Source organism: Notolepis coatsorum, assembly GCF_963971535.1.
Source record: "Notolepis coatsorum genome assembly, chromosome: 10".
NCBI lineage: Eukaryota > Metazoa > Chordata > Actinopteri > Aulopiformes > Paralepididae > Notolepis > Notolepis coatsorum.
In genome coordinates, this window is record NC_140174.1 from 6,547,926 (window position 1) to 6,566,593 (window position 18,668).

General features: G+C 47.2%; 1 protein-coding gene across 1 annotated transcript in view; it reads left to right on the forward strand.

Annotated features, from left to right (window-relative positions):
* trrap (transformation/transcription domain-associated protein) overlaps window positions 1-18,668 on the forward strand; it is a gene marked incomplete at its 5' end in the record, with an annotated part of 245,882 nt that overhangs the window by 219,062 nt on the left and 8,152 nt on the right. Inside the window, 3 exon segments of the mRNA XM_084322329.1 lie at window positions 1,417-1,634; window positions 11,285-11,469; window positions 13,301-13,504. Coding sequence (XP_084178455.1) covers window positions 1,417-1,634; window positions 11,285-11,469; window positions 13,301-13,504 — 607 coding nt within the window.

Genomic DNA, 18,668 nt, shown 5'->3' on the forward strand with positions numbered 1-18,668 from the left:
CACATGGATGATGTAAGATGGCAGGCCTTGTAGATAATCAAATACATACGTCTATCACGTGTCTGGCAGAGAAGACCACCCAATCTTTTCTTACAGAATGCAATGATGATGATGATGAGTGCTATAATCATCACCAGTAATAACCCGTAAAGAGCAGAATGATGAACGGCATCCAAGGGCTTAAGAGTAGAGGCATTTATCTTCAGCAAGTGGATTGTAATTTCTGTTTGACACACACACACACACACGCATTTCAAATGCTTTATTTGAATTCACTAATTATACACAGTCGACGTTTAAATTGTATGAGAGGTTTTAAGCATCCTCCCTACACATTTGTTTCATTTTCTCTCTCTCTCTCCCCTCTATCTATCTCCATCTCTCCCTCTCTCTCTCCCTCTCTCTCTATCTCCCCTCTCTCTCTCCCCCTCTCTCTCTCTCTCTCCATCTCTCTCTCCCTCTCTCTCTCTCTCCCCTCTATCTCCCTCTCTCTCTCCCCTCTTTCTCTCTATCTCCCTCTCTCCCCCCCCCTCTCTCTCTCCCCCCTATCCCTCTCTCTCCCTCCCTCTCCCCCCCCCCCTCCTCCCTCCCTTTCTCTCTCTCCCCCCTCTCTCTCTCTCCCCCCCCCCTTTCTCCCTCTCTCTCTCCCCCCTCCTCCCTCTCTCTCCCCCCCCTCCTCCCTCCCTCCCTCTCCCTCCCTCTCTCCCCCCCCTCCTCCCTCCCTCTCTCTCTCTCCCCCCTCTCTCTCTCTCCCCCCCCCCTTTCTCCCTCTCTCTCTCCCCCCTCCTCCCTCTCTCTCCCTCCCTCCCTCTCTCTCTCTCCCCCCCTCCTCCCTCCCTCCCTCCCTCCCTCTCTCCCTCCCCCCTCCTCCCTCCCTCCCTCTCTCTCCCCCCTCCCTCCCTCTCTCCCCCCCCTCCCTCCCTCCCTCTCTCCCCCCCCTCCTCCCTCCTCTCTCTCGCTCTCTCCCCCCCTCCCTCTCTCCTCCTCCCTCCCTCTCTCCCCCCCCTCCTCCCTCCTCTCTCTCGCTCTCTCTCCTCCCTCTCTCTCTATCCCCCCCTCTCTCCCTCCCCCCCCCTCCTCCCTCCCTCTCTCTCCCCCCTCCCTCCCTCCTCCCTCCCTCTCTCCCCCCCCCTCCTCCCTCCTCTCTCGCTCTCTCCCCCCTCCCTCCCTCCCTCTCTCCCCCCCTCATCCCTCCCTCCCTCCCTCCCTCTCTCCCCCCCCCCTCCTCCCTCCTCTCTCTCGCTCTCTTCCTCCCTCCATCCCTCTCTCCCCTCCTCCCTCCCTCTCTCCCCCCCCTCCTCCCTCCTCTCCCCCCCCCCTCCTCTCTCCCTCTCTACCCCCCCCCCTCCTCCCTCCCTCCTCCCTCACCCCTCCTCCCTCTCTCCCCCCCCCCTCCTCCCTCCCTCCCTCCACCAGGTTCATGCCGAGGGTAGAGATAGTCCAGAAACACAACACGGCAGCGAGGCGCCTCTACATCCGCGGACATAACGGCAAGATCTACCCGTACCTGGTGATGAACGACGCCTGTCTGACGGAGTCGCGGCGCGAGGAGCGCGTCCTGCAGCTGCTGAGGCTCCTCAACCCCTGTCTGGAGAAGAGGAAGGAGACCACCAAGAGGCACCTCTTCTTCACCGGTACGGGTTAACCTTCTGCAGTGTGGTAGTGTAAGGGTCGACCTTCTGCAGTGCGGTAGTGAAAGGGTCGACCTTCAGCAGTGTGGTAGTGAAAGGGTTAACCTGTAGTGTGGTAGTGAAAGGGTTAACCCTTTGTAGTGTGGTAGTGAACGGGTCGACCTTCAGTAGTGTGGTAGTGAAAGGGTTAACCTTCTGCAGTGTGGTAGTGAAAGCATTAACCCTTTGTAGTGCGGTAGTGAAAGGGTTAATGTAACATGAGTAATTGATCACTCAAGTACTCACCGTTTGAATTTGGGTGGTTTTTGAGAGGGCTCGATTTAAAGATATATTTTTTATCACCAAATACGTCCAACCAAAAGTGATTTTTTTTTTCTTTGCCACTGAAACATAATCTCGCTCTGAATCTCGCCAACTGGCTGCATGTTAGCCTAGCTTAGCACAATGAATGGAAGTGGACATGACCGGCTAGCCTAGGCATTGTCCAACTAACGAACACCTCTCCCGAAGGCTAACCGGTCATATCCGCTTCCATTCATTGTGCTAAGCTAGGCTAACGTGCAGCCAGATAGCTTTCTACTGAACGCACAGAGAGGAAACTGGTAGGGCGGCCGCCCGCCGGGTAGCGCAGCGGACTATGCGTCTGTCTACCACCACAGAGCCAGTGGGATCGAATCCGGCTGTGGTGCCTCCGGCTTGGCCGACCGTCCATACTGACACGATTGGTAGTGTCAGCGGGTGGGAAACCCGGCGAGGGTGGGTCCTGGTCGTTGTAAAACAGCGACTCCTACAGTTCGGTCGGGGCGCCTGCACAGCGAGGGAAGGATCTAGGAGAGGTAGTGTGACCTTCCACACGTTACACTCTTCCAGTGAGAGTCCGCGCTGCCAGGTGAAAAGAAGCGGTGGGCTGGGTACACATGTGTCGGAGGAAGCATGTGATAGTCTCCGCCCTCCCAGACCGACGGTAGGGGGTAGAGTGCGCAACGACCAGGAAGGGGATTGGGAATTGGCATAACGACTAACATTGGGATGGGAGAAAAACCGAAAAAGAAGGGGGACAAAGATAATAAAAAAAAACTGGTATCTATCTTCTGGTCTCTCTCTGGAGAAGACTGTAAGCTAATTTCCCAAAATGTTGGCGTGTTCCTTTAACTTAATTGCGGACCCTGCCTTTGACGGCAATGCAATGGTTTCTTTCCAGGTAGCTTTCTAGCTTCAAACGGTGTTCCAGGGATCCACTTTCCCCCTGAGGACAGTTTATACCTTGGAAATTTACTTCACACTGTGTGTTCTGATTAACGCCTGTGATGCCTGCAGTGCTGTGTAGCAGTTATTCTTTCATTTATGGTTGCGTTCTTGTTTGTTATGAGAGGTGATGTAACCCCCCCCCACACACACACACACACCAGGGTTTCCGTTAGAAAAAATTGTTGCCGGCCTCAGTGTCCGGTAGATTTCAATCTACCGGTCAAATGAGAGAAATTCCAGTCAGAGTTTATTGAGCTTAAAAACAATTGATAAGCAGGCTATATCAGGGTTCCGTTAGAAAAAATTGTTGCCGGTCTCCGTGACCTGCAAGATTTCAATCTACCGGACAAATGAGATTAATTCCGGTCATAGTTTATTGAGCTTTAAAACAATTGATAGGCAGGCTATATAAAGAATGTCATCCTCAAGGCATGTAGATTTATAATATTATTACTTAAAACTAGGCTACTTTTGCGTATACAGTCATTAATATATTCCAAATAAAATAAGTCCCTCGATACTCCGTGCTGCTGCTGACTTGAAATAAAATAGACCGCGTATGTGGGCAGTCGGTCCGACACTAAACAGCAGTCTGTTATAATCACATTTTTATGAGCTAACGAATTCCGTTATATTGGACATTTGTATTAATTATATCAAGCGAAGAACTGAGAAAGCAGAGAGACGGCAACATTATCGTGGTTTGCGTGACGACTCTCTCCACCTCGCAACGACTTATTTGCAAAGAGTATGGCGCTGCAGAGCAGCTGATTTAGCTGTTATTGGCTCTTTTCTGGGAACCGCACAGCAGCGCCCCCCACCCAACATTGGCTGAAAATGGCTGAATTGGAGTACTGCTGGAATACTGCATTGTGCTGATGTTGCTCTGGCTCTGCAGCTTCACAAAAGTTCGCACACCCAGCACTAAGCTCTCGCTGACAACGTCGTTGTCATTATTAGAAGCAACGAGGAAACAAATGTAATGATCGTTTCGTTCATCGCATAGGCTATTTAATTTTAGCCTATTTTAATACAATTCAAATAATCAAATTGTGCTTAGACTCAGGGAATAATTTTCACCGGACATTAAGACCGGAGAGATTAATTATGTCGGACTTCAACAGATTTTGCCTGTCAAATACCGGTAATTACCGGCTAACGGAAACGCTGGGCTATATAAAGAATGACATCCTCAAGGCATGTAGATTTATAATATTTTAACTTAAAACTAGGCTACTTTTGCGTATACAGTCATTATATTCCAAATAAAATAAGTCCCGAGACTCCGTGCTGCTGCTGACTTTAAATTAAATAGGTGTCTGTGGGCAGTCGCCCGACATTAATAAACAGCAGTCTGTTATAATCACATTTTTATGAGCTAACGAATTCCGTTATATTGGACATTTGTATTAATTATATCAAGCGAAGAACTGAGAAATTTGGCAGAGAGAGACGGCAACATTATCGTGGGTTTGCGTGATGACTCTCTCCACCTCGACTTATTTGCGAGAGTATGTCGCTGCAGAGCAGCAGATTCAGCTGTTTTCAGGCTCTATCTGGGGACCGCTCAGCAGCGCCCCCCACCCAACAGCTGAATTGCCAATGGCTGAATTGGAGTACTGCACTGTGCCGGCACTGCTGGTGTGCAGCTCCGGCTCTGCAGCTGCATGCAGTCGCAAATCTAGCAGCAAGCTCCCGCTGACAACATTATTATACCTGCTTGGTGAAGCAACGATGAAACAAATGTAATGATTGTTTCGTTCATCGCATAGGCTATTTAATTTTAGCCTATTTTAATACAATTCAAATAATCAAATTGTGCTTAGAGGGAATTATTTTCACCGGACATTATGACCGGAGAGATTAAATATGTCGGACTTCAACAGATTTTGCCGGTCAAATACCGGTAATTACCGGCTAACGGAAACGCTGACACACACACACACACTAAGATAGCAGCTGATCGTCTGCAGATAGGGATGTCTAGCGAGCTTAACCCGTTTTTGTACCTGTGTTTGTCCAGTTGGGGCGGATGAAACATCGGTATTATTTGGTCCCAAACTAGTGATGCACCGATGTGAAAATTGTGGCCGATACCGATAACCGATATTAATATTGCTGTTCTGGCCGATACCGATATTTACCGATGTCGATATCTCTGTATAGAAAACACTTTTTTATGATAATCAAATAAAGAGCTATTTTCCAAAACGCCTTTTTTTTTTTTATATATATACTTTTGTAACTTATTTTCAGAAATTACTGATATTTTGAAACTATTTAAGGCCAAAACATGTACACATTTTTTTTAAATATATATATATATATATATTTTAATATCTTTATCGGACCGATACAGATGTGTAAAAAAAACGGCCATATCGGCCGATATTATATCGGTGGCCAATATATCGTGCATCACTATCCCAAACATTTCTTTAACAAACTAAATTGGGGTGAAGATGTCCATCATTCCTAGAGTCAGTGTGTCTCACTCTCTGCTGCCTGTAACCACCTCTCCCTGATTGTTTGAAATCTTTTTATTTTTCATGAGGTTTCACATTCAATCGACAGATCTACAGAATGTTCAGTGTCACTCTCATGAACAATTTTTAACAATTTTCCTTGTGCTCCCCACTCAATCCATTCTCCCATCTCTCACTCACACTCACACACTGGGACATACACACACTTACACGCGCATACAGGCATACACACACACACATACACATACACTTGCCCACATACACACAAATAAACAATTAGACAAAAAAAATTAATAATAATAATAAAAATAAAGTAAAATAAAATAAAGGGACAGTAGGTAAATCATAAGTAAATAAGGAATAAGGAATAAAAGTGCAAATGTCGGTATTGTAAACAGTGACAGTTTATAGCACCCAGTTGCTCACACCCGCTTATCGATGGCTACTCCGACAGAGAAGGGTCCGGGCCGCTGCGTGTTCAGCTCCCTTTCCCAGACCCGACCCCGTGGGGGCAGGGTTTGACAGCCATGCGCAGGCAACCAGGCACTTACACGCAGACAAAGAGCCTCAACAGATCAGCTAATCTAATCTGCTAAAACTCCACGTCTGTTATTTTAGATATGACACATTTATAGGACTACATTATGAGTTTCCAGTTGAGTAGAGTGGGTTCCAGAGTTCTTGAAATAAGTGACCCTGGTTGTGCTTTTCAAGCGTTATCTTTTCTAAGGGAAGAAACTGAGATATTTGTTCTATGAACATATTGAATGTTGGTGCGATTTCATTTTTCCATAGAAGAAGTATACATTTCTTTGCAAAATATGTTATGTATACCAACAGTCTGCATTTCTTTTGGTCTAAGTGGCAGTTTGTTATATTATTTAATAGATAGACACATGGTGATAACTCAAATTCCAACTCCATGACAGATTTAGTAAATAAGTGGATCTTGTTCCAGAAATGCTTCAATTTGCTACATTGCCAGAACATATGCAGAAATGTTCCTTCTTTAATTTTACATCTTGGGCAATTTGGTGAGTTTTCTTTTCGAGATTTTGTGCATTTTTACAGGAGTAAGGTAGAATTTATGAATAAATTTGAAATTACTTTCTTTGATCTTATTGCTTGTAAAGGGAAAGAAAGTTCGATCGCAGATATCTTGCCAATTGTTTTCTTCAAATTTCGTTGCCAGGTCCGTCTCCCAGCATCTTAATAGAGCTGGGAAGACTGTTTGGCATTCATTAGTTAGAATTTCATATAGTTCACTGATTTTACCTTTAATTGTGGATGAGGTAGTTAGTTTTTCTTCCAATTCTGTCATTTCAAAGCTTAACTTGTTTTCTTTAGTAAGTGAACTTAAAGTGATTTGAATTTGCATATATTTTAAGAAGTCTGAGTTAGGAATGTTGTATTCTTCTCTTAGCTCCTGAAATGCTTTTAATTTCCAGTTTTTATGAAAAAGGTCTTTAAGTTGAGTTACCCCCAAGTGTCTCCACTTGTTTATATCAGTTGAATGAAAATATTTTTTTAGGTCAGGGTTTTGATGAATAGGTGAATAAACAGAGATGCATTTAGTTATGCCAAACTTTTTCGAGCAATCTTTCCATGCAGATAGGGTATTCACAACCGTGAAATATTGCTTTATATTTTCTATTTTGTCAAAATTCTTTATAAAAAAAAGAGAGTTTAGAGGTAAAGGATCAACCTGTCCCGCTTCTATCTGTATCCAGTGTGAGTCTGGTCCGACCAATGACCATGATACTATATTTCGAAGTTGGGCTGACCAGTAGTAGTGTTGGAGATTGGGAAGACCTAGACCACCCATGGACTCAGGTTTCATAAGAGTCAGTAATTTAATCCTTGGTTTTTTATTGGACCAAATAAATTTTGAGATACGTTTATTCAATATGTTAAAATATGTTATAGATAGGTAGCAGGGTACATTTTGAAAGAGAAAGTTCAATCTCGGAAGGATATTCATCCTGATGACGTTTATCCTTCCTAGAAGGGATAGGGGTAGTTTGTCCCATCTACCTAGATCTGTGTTAATTTCAATTGTAAGAGGAGTGTAATTTTTTTCAAATAAATCATTTAATTGCGGTGTAAAGTGTACTCCCAAGTATTTGAAGCCTCCTGGTGACCATCTAAATGGGTAGGATTTCTGCATTTCTTTTGTTGGTTTCATATGTAGGAGACATGCATTAGATTTATTATAATTTATCTTGTATCCTGAGTACTTTCCAAATTGTTCGATTGTGTTATACAGATGTAATAAGGAGTTTTCTGGTTGCTCAATGTATAGAACAATGTCGTCAGCATATAAAGATATTTTGTGTTCAACCTTATCGATATACACTCCTTTTATGTTAATGTTGTCTCGTACAGATGCAGCCAAAATTTCTATTATTATTGCGAATAATGAGCTTGACATTGGGCACCCCTGTCTTGTTCCTCTCATTAAGAGAAACGGATCAGATGTATTGCCATTAGTAATAACTGCTGCTTTTGGAGTTTGATAAATTGCTTTAATCCACTGGATAAAATTTGACCCTATATTACGTTTTTGCAACACGTTAAAAAGAAAGTTCCACTCGACTCTGTCAAAAGCCTTCTCTGCATCCAGAGATAGGAGTAGAGAGGGCCTCTGTTTTAGATTCAAATGATTGGTTATATTTAATAACTGTCTGATGTTATCGGTAGCATATCTTCCCTTAACAAATCCAGCCTGATCTGGGTTTACCAATTTCGGCGTGATGGTTTCAAGTCTTTTCGCTAATGCTTTGGTGATAGTCTTATAATCATGATCTAAAAGACTTATAGGTCTGTATGATGAACAGTCTAGTGGATCCTTACCACTTTTATGCAGTACTGTGATGTTTGCCAAGCTCATTGTTTGAGGAAGTGCCTTGTTGCGTCCAAAGTTGTTAATCATTCCCATAAAAATGGGTTTCAAGTCATTCCAGTACTCCTTATATAGCTGTGCCGGGAAGCCATCTGGTCCTGGACTTTTGTCTATAGGCATTGAATTAATTGTTGCTAGTATTTCTTGTTCGGTAAAGGGTGCATTAAGACTCTCTTGATCTGATTCTGAGAGCTTTGGCATTTTGATACCTTCTAAGAATCTATCCAGTTCCTCCTGTGTGTAATTACTTTGAGATTTGTATAGTATATTGTAATACTCCTGGAATGCCTGATTGATTTCTTTTGGATGATGTGTGATGTTAACCTTGAACCGAATTGCTTTTATAGTCCTTTCGGCTTGTTCTTTTTTTAGTTGATGGGCTAATAGTTTACTGGGTTTGTTGCCAAATTCATAGTGTTTTTGTCTAACCTGATTAATTTGTTGCATGATTATATTTGTAGTCTTGATATTTAATTTGGCTCTGGCAGTTACTAAATGTTTCCAGTTGTCTTCTGTTGCTGCAACTTTATGGAGGGCTTCGCATCTTTCAATTTCTTTTTCTAGTTCTTTTGTGTGTGCGATTTCTTCCCTTTTACTAAATGATGTGTATGAGATAATATGTCCTCTTAAAGTGGCTTTTGCAGCTTCCCAGATTATGTTTGGGTCCATGCTAGGATCATTGTTTTCATCTATGTAATTTTTAATCCATACCTTCATTTTTGATCTAAATGTTTCATCCCTCAGCAATGAGGTATTGAATCTCCATTGCCTACGAGTGAACTTTTCTCCATCCAGACGAACGGTCAAGTCAATTCTCGCATGGTCTGATAGTGTGATTGGATTGATACAACAGTTTTTTACCATGTGAAGATGTCTTGAGTAGATCAAAAAGTAATCAATCCTAGAATATGAGACATTGGCGTTTGAATAGTAAGTGTAGTCTTTAACCTTTAAATCTGATTGGTCAGATAGGCGTTCTGTACCCGTGGAGGTCAGAGGTGACTCACCGTGTCTGCAGTCACCTCACCTCCTTACAAGGACCGGCTCTGGCCTCTTCTCCCTGATGTCCTCTGTCTGTCTGTCTGTGTGCCTGTCTGTCTGTGTCTCTCTCTCTTTCTCTCTCTTTCTCTATCTCTCTCTCCTACCTCTCCCTAGCTCTTTCTCTGTCTCTCTTTCTCTCTACCTCTTTCTCTTTCTCCCCTCTATCTCGCTTTTTCTCTCTCCCTCTCTATCTCTTTGTCTCCCTCTGTCTCTCTCTCCTCCATCTCCCTAGCTCTTTCTCTGTCCCTCTCTCTCCCTCTCTTTCTCTCCCTCTCTTTCTCTCTCTTCCTTTCTCTTTCTCCCTCTATCTTTCTCTTTGTCTCTCCCTCTGTCTCTCTCTCCTCCATCTCCCTAGCTCTTTCTCTGTCCCTCTCTCTTTCTCTCTCTCCCTTCCTTTCTCTCTCCCTTCCTTTGTCTTTGTCTCTCTCTTTGTCTCAAACACCATTTATTTTCTCTTTCTAGCACAACACCCCTCCCTGTCGTCCCCAAGTGCCCCCCCCCCCCCCCCCCCCCCCTTGAGGTTTGCTCCCACCCAGATGTTTGCCCAGTCTTTTTTTTCTGCACTTGATTGCTTTTGTCTAAGTGAAAATATGGAGCGGGGGGGGGGGATTGGACGGTCCCCCCTCCGACCCATTTCCCTCCAACTGGCGCGGCTGCCGCCGATTGGCTGGCTGGCAGTGCCTGTTTATGTAAATGTTTAGATTAGCTTTGATTTGCCGTGTCCCGGGTGACCCCACCGTGACCCCATTGACTCCAGGATGGCGTTGAAACGACTGCGCCTCGCACGCTGGCGCTGACTCACGACCTTCTGGAGTGTTCTGTGGGCCGGCGCCGGGGTGAAACGAGGACTGTTTTGTTGCCAAATGATTCCAGTGCTAATCCTTTCTTCACCCCCTCCACCCCCCTCCACCTCCCCCCTCCCTCTCCTCTCTCCACCCTAATCTGTCTTCTCTCTGGCCGTCCTCCATCTCCCTCCCTCTCATCACTCCCTCCTCTCCCCCTTTGCTATTCCTCACTCTCTATCTCTGCCACGCCATCCTCCGCCCCTCCCTCCCTCCCTCCCTCCCTCCGCCCCTCCCTCCGCCCCTCCCTCCCTCCCTCCCTCCCTCCCTCCCTCCCTCCCTCCCTCCCTCCCTCCCTCCCTCCCTCCCTCCCTCCCTCCCTCCTCTCCCTCCCTCCTCCCCTCCCTCCCTCCCTCCCTCCCTCCCTCCCTCTCTCCGCCCCTCCTCCCTCCTCTCTCCCTCCTCTCCTCCCTCCCTCCCTCCCTCCTCTCTCCCTCCTCTCCCTCTCCTCCCTCCCTCCCTCCCTCCCTCCCTCCCTCCCTCCCTCCCTCCTCCCTCCCTCCTTCGCTCTCCCTCCCTCCTCTCCCTCCCTCCCTCACTCCCCTCCCTCCCCTCCCTCCCTCCCTCCTCCCTCCCTCCCTCCCTCCCTCCCTCTCTCCCTCCCTCCCTCACTCCCCTCCCTCCCTCCCTCCCTCCCTCCCTCCTCCCTCCCTCCCTCCCTCTCTCCCTCCCTCCCTCACTTCCCTCCCTCCTCCCTCCCCTCCCTCCCTCCTTCGCTCTCCCTCCCTCCCTCCTCCCTCCCTCCTTCGCTCTCCCTCACTCCCCTCCCTCCCTCCCCTCCCTCCCTCCTCCCTCCCTCCCTCCCTCCCTCCCTCTCTCCCTCCCTCCCTCACTTCCCTCCCTCCTCCCTCCCCTCCCTCCCTCCTTCGCTCTCCCTCCCTCCCTCCTCCCTCCCTCCCTCCTTCGCTCTCCCTCCCTCCCTCCCTCCCTCCCTCCCTCCCTCCCTCTCTCCCTCCCTCCCTCACTTCCCTCCCTCCTCCCTCCCCTCCCTCCCTCCTTCGCTCTCCCTCCCTCCCTCCTCCCTCCCTCCTCCCTCCCTCCCTCCTCCCTCCCTCCTTCGCTCTCCCTCCCTCCCTCCCTCCTCTCCCTCTCTCCCTCCCTCCTCCCTCCTCTCCCTCCCTCCCTCCTCTGCAGTGCCCCGGGTGGTGGCGGTGTCCCCTCAGATGCGTCTGGTGGAGGACAACCCGTCCTCCCTGTCCCTGGTGGAGATCTACAAGCAGCGCTGCGCCAAGAAGGGCATCGAGCACGACAACCCCATCTCCCGCTACTACGACCGGCTAGCCACCGTCCAGGCCCGCGGCACGCAGGCCAGCCACCAGGTAGGGCCTCGCACACACACACACACACACACACACACACACCGTCCAGGCCCGGGGCATGCAGGCCAGCCACCAGGTAGGGGCTCGCACTAGGGCTGTCTTAAATACTTCGAAGCTTCGTTCGATGGGCATGGGATTCGAATATGAAAATGAAATTCGAATATATAAAAAAAAGAAAAAAAAATGTAATTCTTTTTTTTTTGGTGCAAAATCAACTCTGCCTCTCTTAGTTAATTACAACAAGCACTGCTGTTTGTTATTTAAGACTAGGTTGGACTCGGCACTGACAGACTTGTGTTCATTGTGCTGCTTTTATAAAGCCTCAAATGACTACTTACAATATTTCATGAAAGCAAAGTGTTTCGTTTGTCTAAGATTTTAAAAGGTTTAAACTTTACAGCACTGACAAAGTTGAACAAAGTGCTGTACAAGTCCCACAACATAAAAAAAAATATATATATATATATATATATATATATATATATATATTTATCTCGAAGTTTCGAATTAAAATCGAATCTCACCCCCGAAGCTTAGAATTCCAAATATTGTTTTTCGAAAGTCAGCCCTAGCTGTCAGACCAATAAGTACCGGTATGATCTGTACAGCGTGTTGCTACAGGGCTTCACATGTTGGTGGATTGAGTCCCAGACAATACTGGCACCATGGAAGACCTGAGGGGGGAGGAAGTAGATCCTAAGGGCCCGCGTCCACCAATCTCACAAAAACACTGGCAGTGCGCCGGCAGTGCTGGCATGAAGCGCATCTTGTAGATGACAGAAAGAAATCTACAGCCATCCTTTTATCGTTTTTTCCTGCCGCGGTTTTGCACATATTATAGCATATTTTAATAACTTTATTGTATATTAATTATATATATAGTTATTGCCTGACACCACAGTTCACCCTTTGCTTTTTATTAGCTTTTTAGTAGTGTATTCGTGTAGTTATTATTATTAGTGTATTTGTGCTTTGTCGCAAATCTCAGTGGCCCGTCTCTTGTGGGAGACAGCCAAGACAGGCAGCTCCGGTGTCAGGTTACAAACAGAGTGGTAGATATGAATGGCTGTGATTGGTTGTCTGAAAATGAGCTCAGCGCATCGCTCTGAAAGTTCAGAAAGATTCAACTTTAAACGCTGGGTGCGGCCGTACAAAAAAGCTGAAAAAAGAAGCCGACTGCAGCGCATTTCCTATAGGCGGCGCATGCGGCTGCATACGCTCTCTCCCCATTGGGATACATTGAAAAAAGACGCGTGCGGTCATAAATATGAGGCAGGTGGATCCGCGCCCTAATACAGTAAACTACCACCTGAATTTGAGATGGACCCCATCCACTGCCCCAAGCCACTAGCCTAACCTCCCTCTTCCTCCCTCCCCTCTTCCTCTCTCTTCCTCTTCCTTTCTCCCCTCTCCCCTCCTCCTTTTCCTCCCTCCCCTCCTCCTCTTTCTCTCTCTTCCTCTTCCTTTCTCCCCTCCATCCTCCTCTTCTCCCCTCCTCCCCTTCCTCTCTCTCTCCCCTCCCCTTTTCTCTTCCCTTCTCTCTCCCCTCTGCCCTCCTCTCTCTGTCCTCTTCTCTTCCCTCCTCTCTTCCCTCCTCTCTCCCCTCCTCTCTCCCCCTCTTCCCTCTCTCCCCCTCTCTCCTCTCTCCCCCTCCTCTCTTCCCTCTCTCTCCCCCTCTCTCCTCTCTCCCCCTCCTCTCTTCCCTCTCCTCCCTCCCCCTCTCTCCTCTCCCCCCCTCTCTCCCCCCCTCTCTCCCCTCCTCTCTCCCCCTCTCCTCCCTCCCCTCTCCCCTCCTCCCTCCCCTCTCCCCCTCTCCCCCCCCCTCCTCCAGGTGCTGCGTGACATCCTGAAAGAGGTGCAGGGTAACATGGTTCCTCGCAGCATGCTGAAGGAGTGGGCCCTGCACACCTTCCCCAACGCCACCGACTACTGGACCTTCAGGAAGATGTTCACCATCCAGCTGGCTCTGATCGGCCTGGCGGAGTTCATGCTGCACCTCAACCGGCTCAACCCAGAGATGCTGCAGATAGCTCAGGTAGGAGGAGAGACACGTTGCACACACTAGGGCTGTCAGCTCAGGTAGGAGAGACACTCACACACTAGGGCTGTCGGCTCAGGTAGGAGAGACACGCACACACTAGGGCTGTCAGCTCAGGTAGGAGAGACACTCACACACTAGGGCTGTCAGCTCAGGTAGGAGAGACACTCACACACTAGGGCTGTCAGCTCAGGTAGGAGAGACACTCACACACTAGGGCTGTCAGCTCAGGTAGGAGAGACACACACACACTAGGGCTGTCAGCTCAGGTAGGAGAGACACTCACACACTAGGGCTGTCAGCTCAGGTAGGAGAGACACTCACACACTAGGGCTGTCAGCTCAGGTAGGAGAGACACTCACACACTAGGGCTGTCAGCTCAGGTAGGAGAGACACACACACACTAGGGCTGTCAGCTCAGGTAGGAGAGAGACTCACACACTAGGGCTGTCAGCTCAGGTAGGAGAGACACACACACACTAGGGCTGTCAGCTCAGGTAGGAGAGACACGCACACACTAGGGCTGTCAGCTCAGGTAGGAGAGACACTCACACACTAGGGCTGTCAGCTCAGGTAGGAGAGACACACACACACTAGGGCTGTCAGCTCAGGTAGGAGAGACACGCACACACTAGGGCTGTCAGCTCAGGTAGGAGAGACACTCACACACTAGGGCTGTCAGCTCAGGTAGGAGAGACACGCACACACTAGGGCTGTCAGCTCAGGTAGGAGAGACACTCACACACTAGGGCTGTCAGCTCAGGTAGGAGAGACACACACACACTAGGGCTGTCAGCTCAGGTAGGAGAGACACTCACACACTAGGGCTGTCAGCTCAGGTAGGAGAGACACACACACACTAGGGCTGTCAGCTCAGGTAGGAGAGACACTCACACACTAGGGCTGTCAGCTCAGGTAGGAGAGACACGCACACACTAGGGCTGTCAGCTCAGGTAGGAGAGACACTCACACACTAGGGCTGTCAGCTCAGGTAGGAGAGACACACACACACTAGGGCTGTCGGCTCAGGTAGGAGAGACACTCACACACTAGGGCTGTCAGCTCAGGTAGGAGAGACACGCACACACTAGGGCTGTCAGCTCAGGTAGGAGAGACATCTATCTAACCCTAACCATCCTGAGTCTGTGTTAACTCTTTCACTGCCACACGGGGCGACAGTGGCTCAGGAGGTAGAGCAGTCGTCTGGCAATCCGGAGGTTCCCGGTTCGATTCCCGCTCCTCCTGGGCAGCGTGTCGATGTGTCCTTGAGCAAGACACTTAACCCCTAATTGCTCCCGATGAGCAGGTTTGCACCTTGCATGGTTGCCTCCGCCGTCGGTGTGTGAATGGGTAATATGTAAGTAACAAATTGTAAAGCGCTTTGGATAAAAGCGCTATATAAAAAAGCAGCCATTTACCATTTACACGACAGCCGGTGACAATACAGAAGGTTAACCCTTTACTATCACACAACCGACGGCGATGCTCCATCATTATCATAATTAGCTCCGCATCCGCGTAGCTAATGATGCTAATGATGGAGCATCGCCGTCGGTTGTGTGATAGTAAAGGGTTAACCTTCTGTCGTGTGCCAGTGAAAATGAACGAAAACGCAAAAAAACGAACGCACAAAAAAAATGAACGAACTAAAACGAAAACGAACGAAGAAACGAAAACGATGAAACGAAAACGAACGCAAAAAAAAGAAAGAACTAAAACAAAAACGAACGAAAACGAAAAAGATGAAACGAAAATTAACGAAAACGAAAAAAACGCACGCAAAAAAACGAACAAACGAAAACGAACGAGGGCTGTCAGCTCAGGTAGGAGAGACACTCACACACTAGGGCTGTCAGCTCAGGTAGGAGAGACACTCACACACTAGGGCTGTCAGCTCAGGTAGGAGAGACACTCACACACTAGGGCTGTCAGCTCAGGTAGGAGAGACACTCACACACTAGGGCTGTCAGCTCAGGTAGGAGAGACACTCACACACTAGGGCTGTCAGCTCAGGTAGGAGAGACACTCACACACTAGGGCTGTCAGCTCAGGTAGGAGAGACACTCACACACTAGGGCTGTCAGCTCAGGTAGGAGAGACACACCCACACTAGGGCTGTCAGCTCAGGTAGGAGAGACACTCACACACTAGGGCTGTCAGCTCAGGTAGGAGAGACACACCCACACTAGGGCTGTCAGCTCAGGTAGGAGAGACACACCCACACTAGGGCTGTCAGCTCAGGTAGGAGAGACACACACACACTAGGGCTGTCAGCTCAGGTAGGAGAGACACTCACACACTAGGGCTGTCAGCTCAGGTAGGAGAGACACACCCACACTAGGGCTGTCAGCTCAGGTAGGAGAGACACACCCACACTAGGGCTGTCACTAACGATTATTTTATTATCGATTAATCAGTTGATTATTTTATCGATTAGTCTATTAATCTAAACCGACAACAATTGATTATATTTGCAATTGAATATTTCAAAATGTTTAATGAGTATCCTCATCCTTTTTAGCTTTAGATATATAAAAAAAAAAACTAGAGATTTTACCGGCCATAAATAGCTTTTTAGTATATCTCCATGAATGAATGTATTGTGTGTTATCTCTTCACTCCATGCTATGGTAGTGCTTGTGCCAGCACAGGAGATACGATTAAAATGCATTTTTTTTATATATACGGTAGGCTACATACATATTTAAATCAATATCTTCCTTTTGAATAAAATAGGCTCAGGAATCAGGATTGTTAAAGCTAATTAGCCTAATCCATGTCAAAAAGAGTAGCCTATACAGTAAATGTACACACACACACACACACACACACACACACACACACACACACACACACACACGAGACGGAGAATAGCTTATAGCAGAGTATTTTTGCTAATGAAGTGAAATATGTATTATCATCGTGACAGCCCTAGCACACACACACACATAGAAACACACACACTTACACACCTTTTTCAGTGGAATTGTGTTGCTAGGGAACAATGAATGAGTTATTTACCTATTTAATGTGCACTCTTTTATTGAGTCAGCTCAGTGTGAGAGTCTCTGCTGCAGTTTGCTGTCAATTAGGGTCTCATGCAGGTTTCTCTCCTCTGTGTTTCACCGAGGACACGGCTTAGTAACCCCTCCACACGCACACACACACACACACACACGCACACACGCGCGCGCGCACAGAGCGGAGCAGAGAGACGGGCATTGAATCCGATACGAGGGAAGAAGAGAAGCGCTGAAATATAGTGAAATTGAAACTTAAAATACATATTGAATAACGAGCAGTAGGGCTGGGCGATTCTTGCTAAAATGTGAATCACAATTTTTCTCTCTAAGAATTGAGATCACGATTCTCTCACGATTCTTATTTTTTCAATACAATTATTTAAAAAGTTAAAAAAAAAATCGTCATAATTTTGAAATGAGATTGCATAGGTCTATGAATCGAGATCGCGATATTTTTTTGATTAATTGCCCAGCCCTAACGAGCAGGTATATCTTGTGTTTCGGAGTTGGTCGGTTTGGTCTTCTCTGTCCGTTGGTTTCCTCTGAGCTGAGCGAGAACATGTTACAGGCAGCAGGGCAGCCGTGACGCTGACGGTTTAGTCAGAGGAGCCATGGTGTGGTTTTTATTCTTAATCTCAGAGGGGAAACATGGTTCGCCACCAGAGCGAATACAAACACACAAGCAAGAAACAATAACATACAATACAAGTTACATAACGCAGTCAAAAGAAGAGAAGAAGAGAGCCTCTCAACACACAGAGCTAGCGGTGTTCGTTAAAGAATGTAACCGCAGCAGGAACAAAGGACCTTCTCAGTCGCTCAGTAGAGCGTCGAGGCGTCGGAAACTAAAAAGAGCTTCGCAGAGCATCAGGTATATTGTACAGAGGGTGGCCTTCAAAAGATAGAATAGCGTTCAATTTAGTCCTAGTTCGCCTGGCTATTAAAGTACAGCCATTAAAGTACAGTAGTATTGGTGGCTGCATTACTAGTAATAGTATTACTACCTACTATGCTAATATGTCCAACATATATGCCTATACTACTATGCAGTCAAGACTGTAGCATTCAAGTTCAACACTGTTTGACAAACAATCTTACTGACCCTCAGCTGCCAGAGTTGTACCCTTCCTTCCTGCTGACTTGTTGGACAGAACTTGTAATTAATGTGGATAAAGGCGTCAGCTAAATGTAAATGTAAAATGGTGGCAGCTGCGATAATAATAAGTACTTGCATTTATATAGCGCTTTTCTAGACACTCAAAGCGCTTTACAATGTAGGGTGTAAATTGCCTCCTTCTCTGGTAGCACCCAACCTTGGGCTACGCAGGCTCAATGGCTGCCATACACACTGGCACCCGGCACACATCACACTACACACAATGGCTGAACGGCTCAGGAGACAGGGATTGATATCAGCCAATTAAGGGGAAGGGATGATTAGGTGGCCTTGATGTCAGAGACCTGATTGGGAATTTGGCCAGGAACGTCGGGGAACCCCCTACTCTTTACGATAGGCGCCCTGGGTTCTTTAACGACGAGATTCAGTCAGGACCTCGGTTTAGCGTCTCATCCGAAGAACGGCAATGTTACAGTAACGGTGGAACTATGAGTATAAGTGCAACATTTATCAAACCACAACTGTGCAGTAAACAGGAGCCTGGAGTGATGCCCCAACTTCTCTCGAGTGGTAACCACACAGAAATCAATGGACACATAAACGGAACAAACTCAAAAAATGACAGGCGTCATTAATACAAGCGTTTTCCACCAGAAAATGGCACCGGGCTTGTTATTGAATATACTTTATATATCTGTCACGGCTATTGTTTAGTTCATGAAAGTATATTCCATTGCTTGAGCATCCACACACCCATCCCCCCCCCCCCCAAAAGCAGCCAACCTAGAGGAAACGCTGGCGTTTATCTTCTGTCAATATATCGTATTAGCAGGGAATAAACGTGAATTTTAAATGTTTATACGCCATGTTTGAAACGGTTCATATATATATATATACATACATATATGCGTACACATACATGCGTACACACGCACACATTCATACACACACATATCCACTGACGCCTCTTCGACCCCTGGTCAAGGACTGGAGGGGGGGGGGTGCATATCAAGAGGGGGCT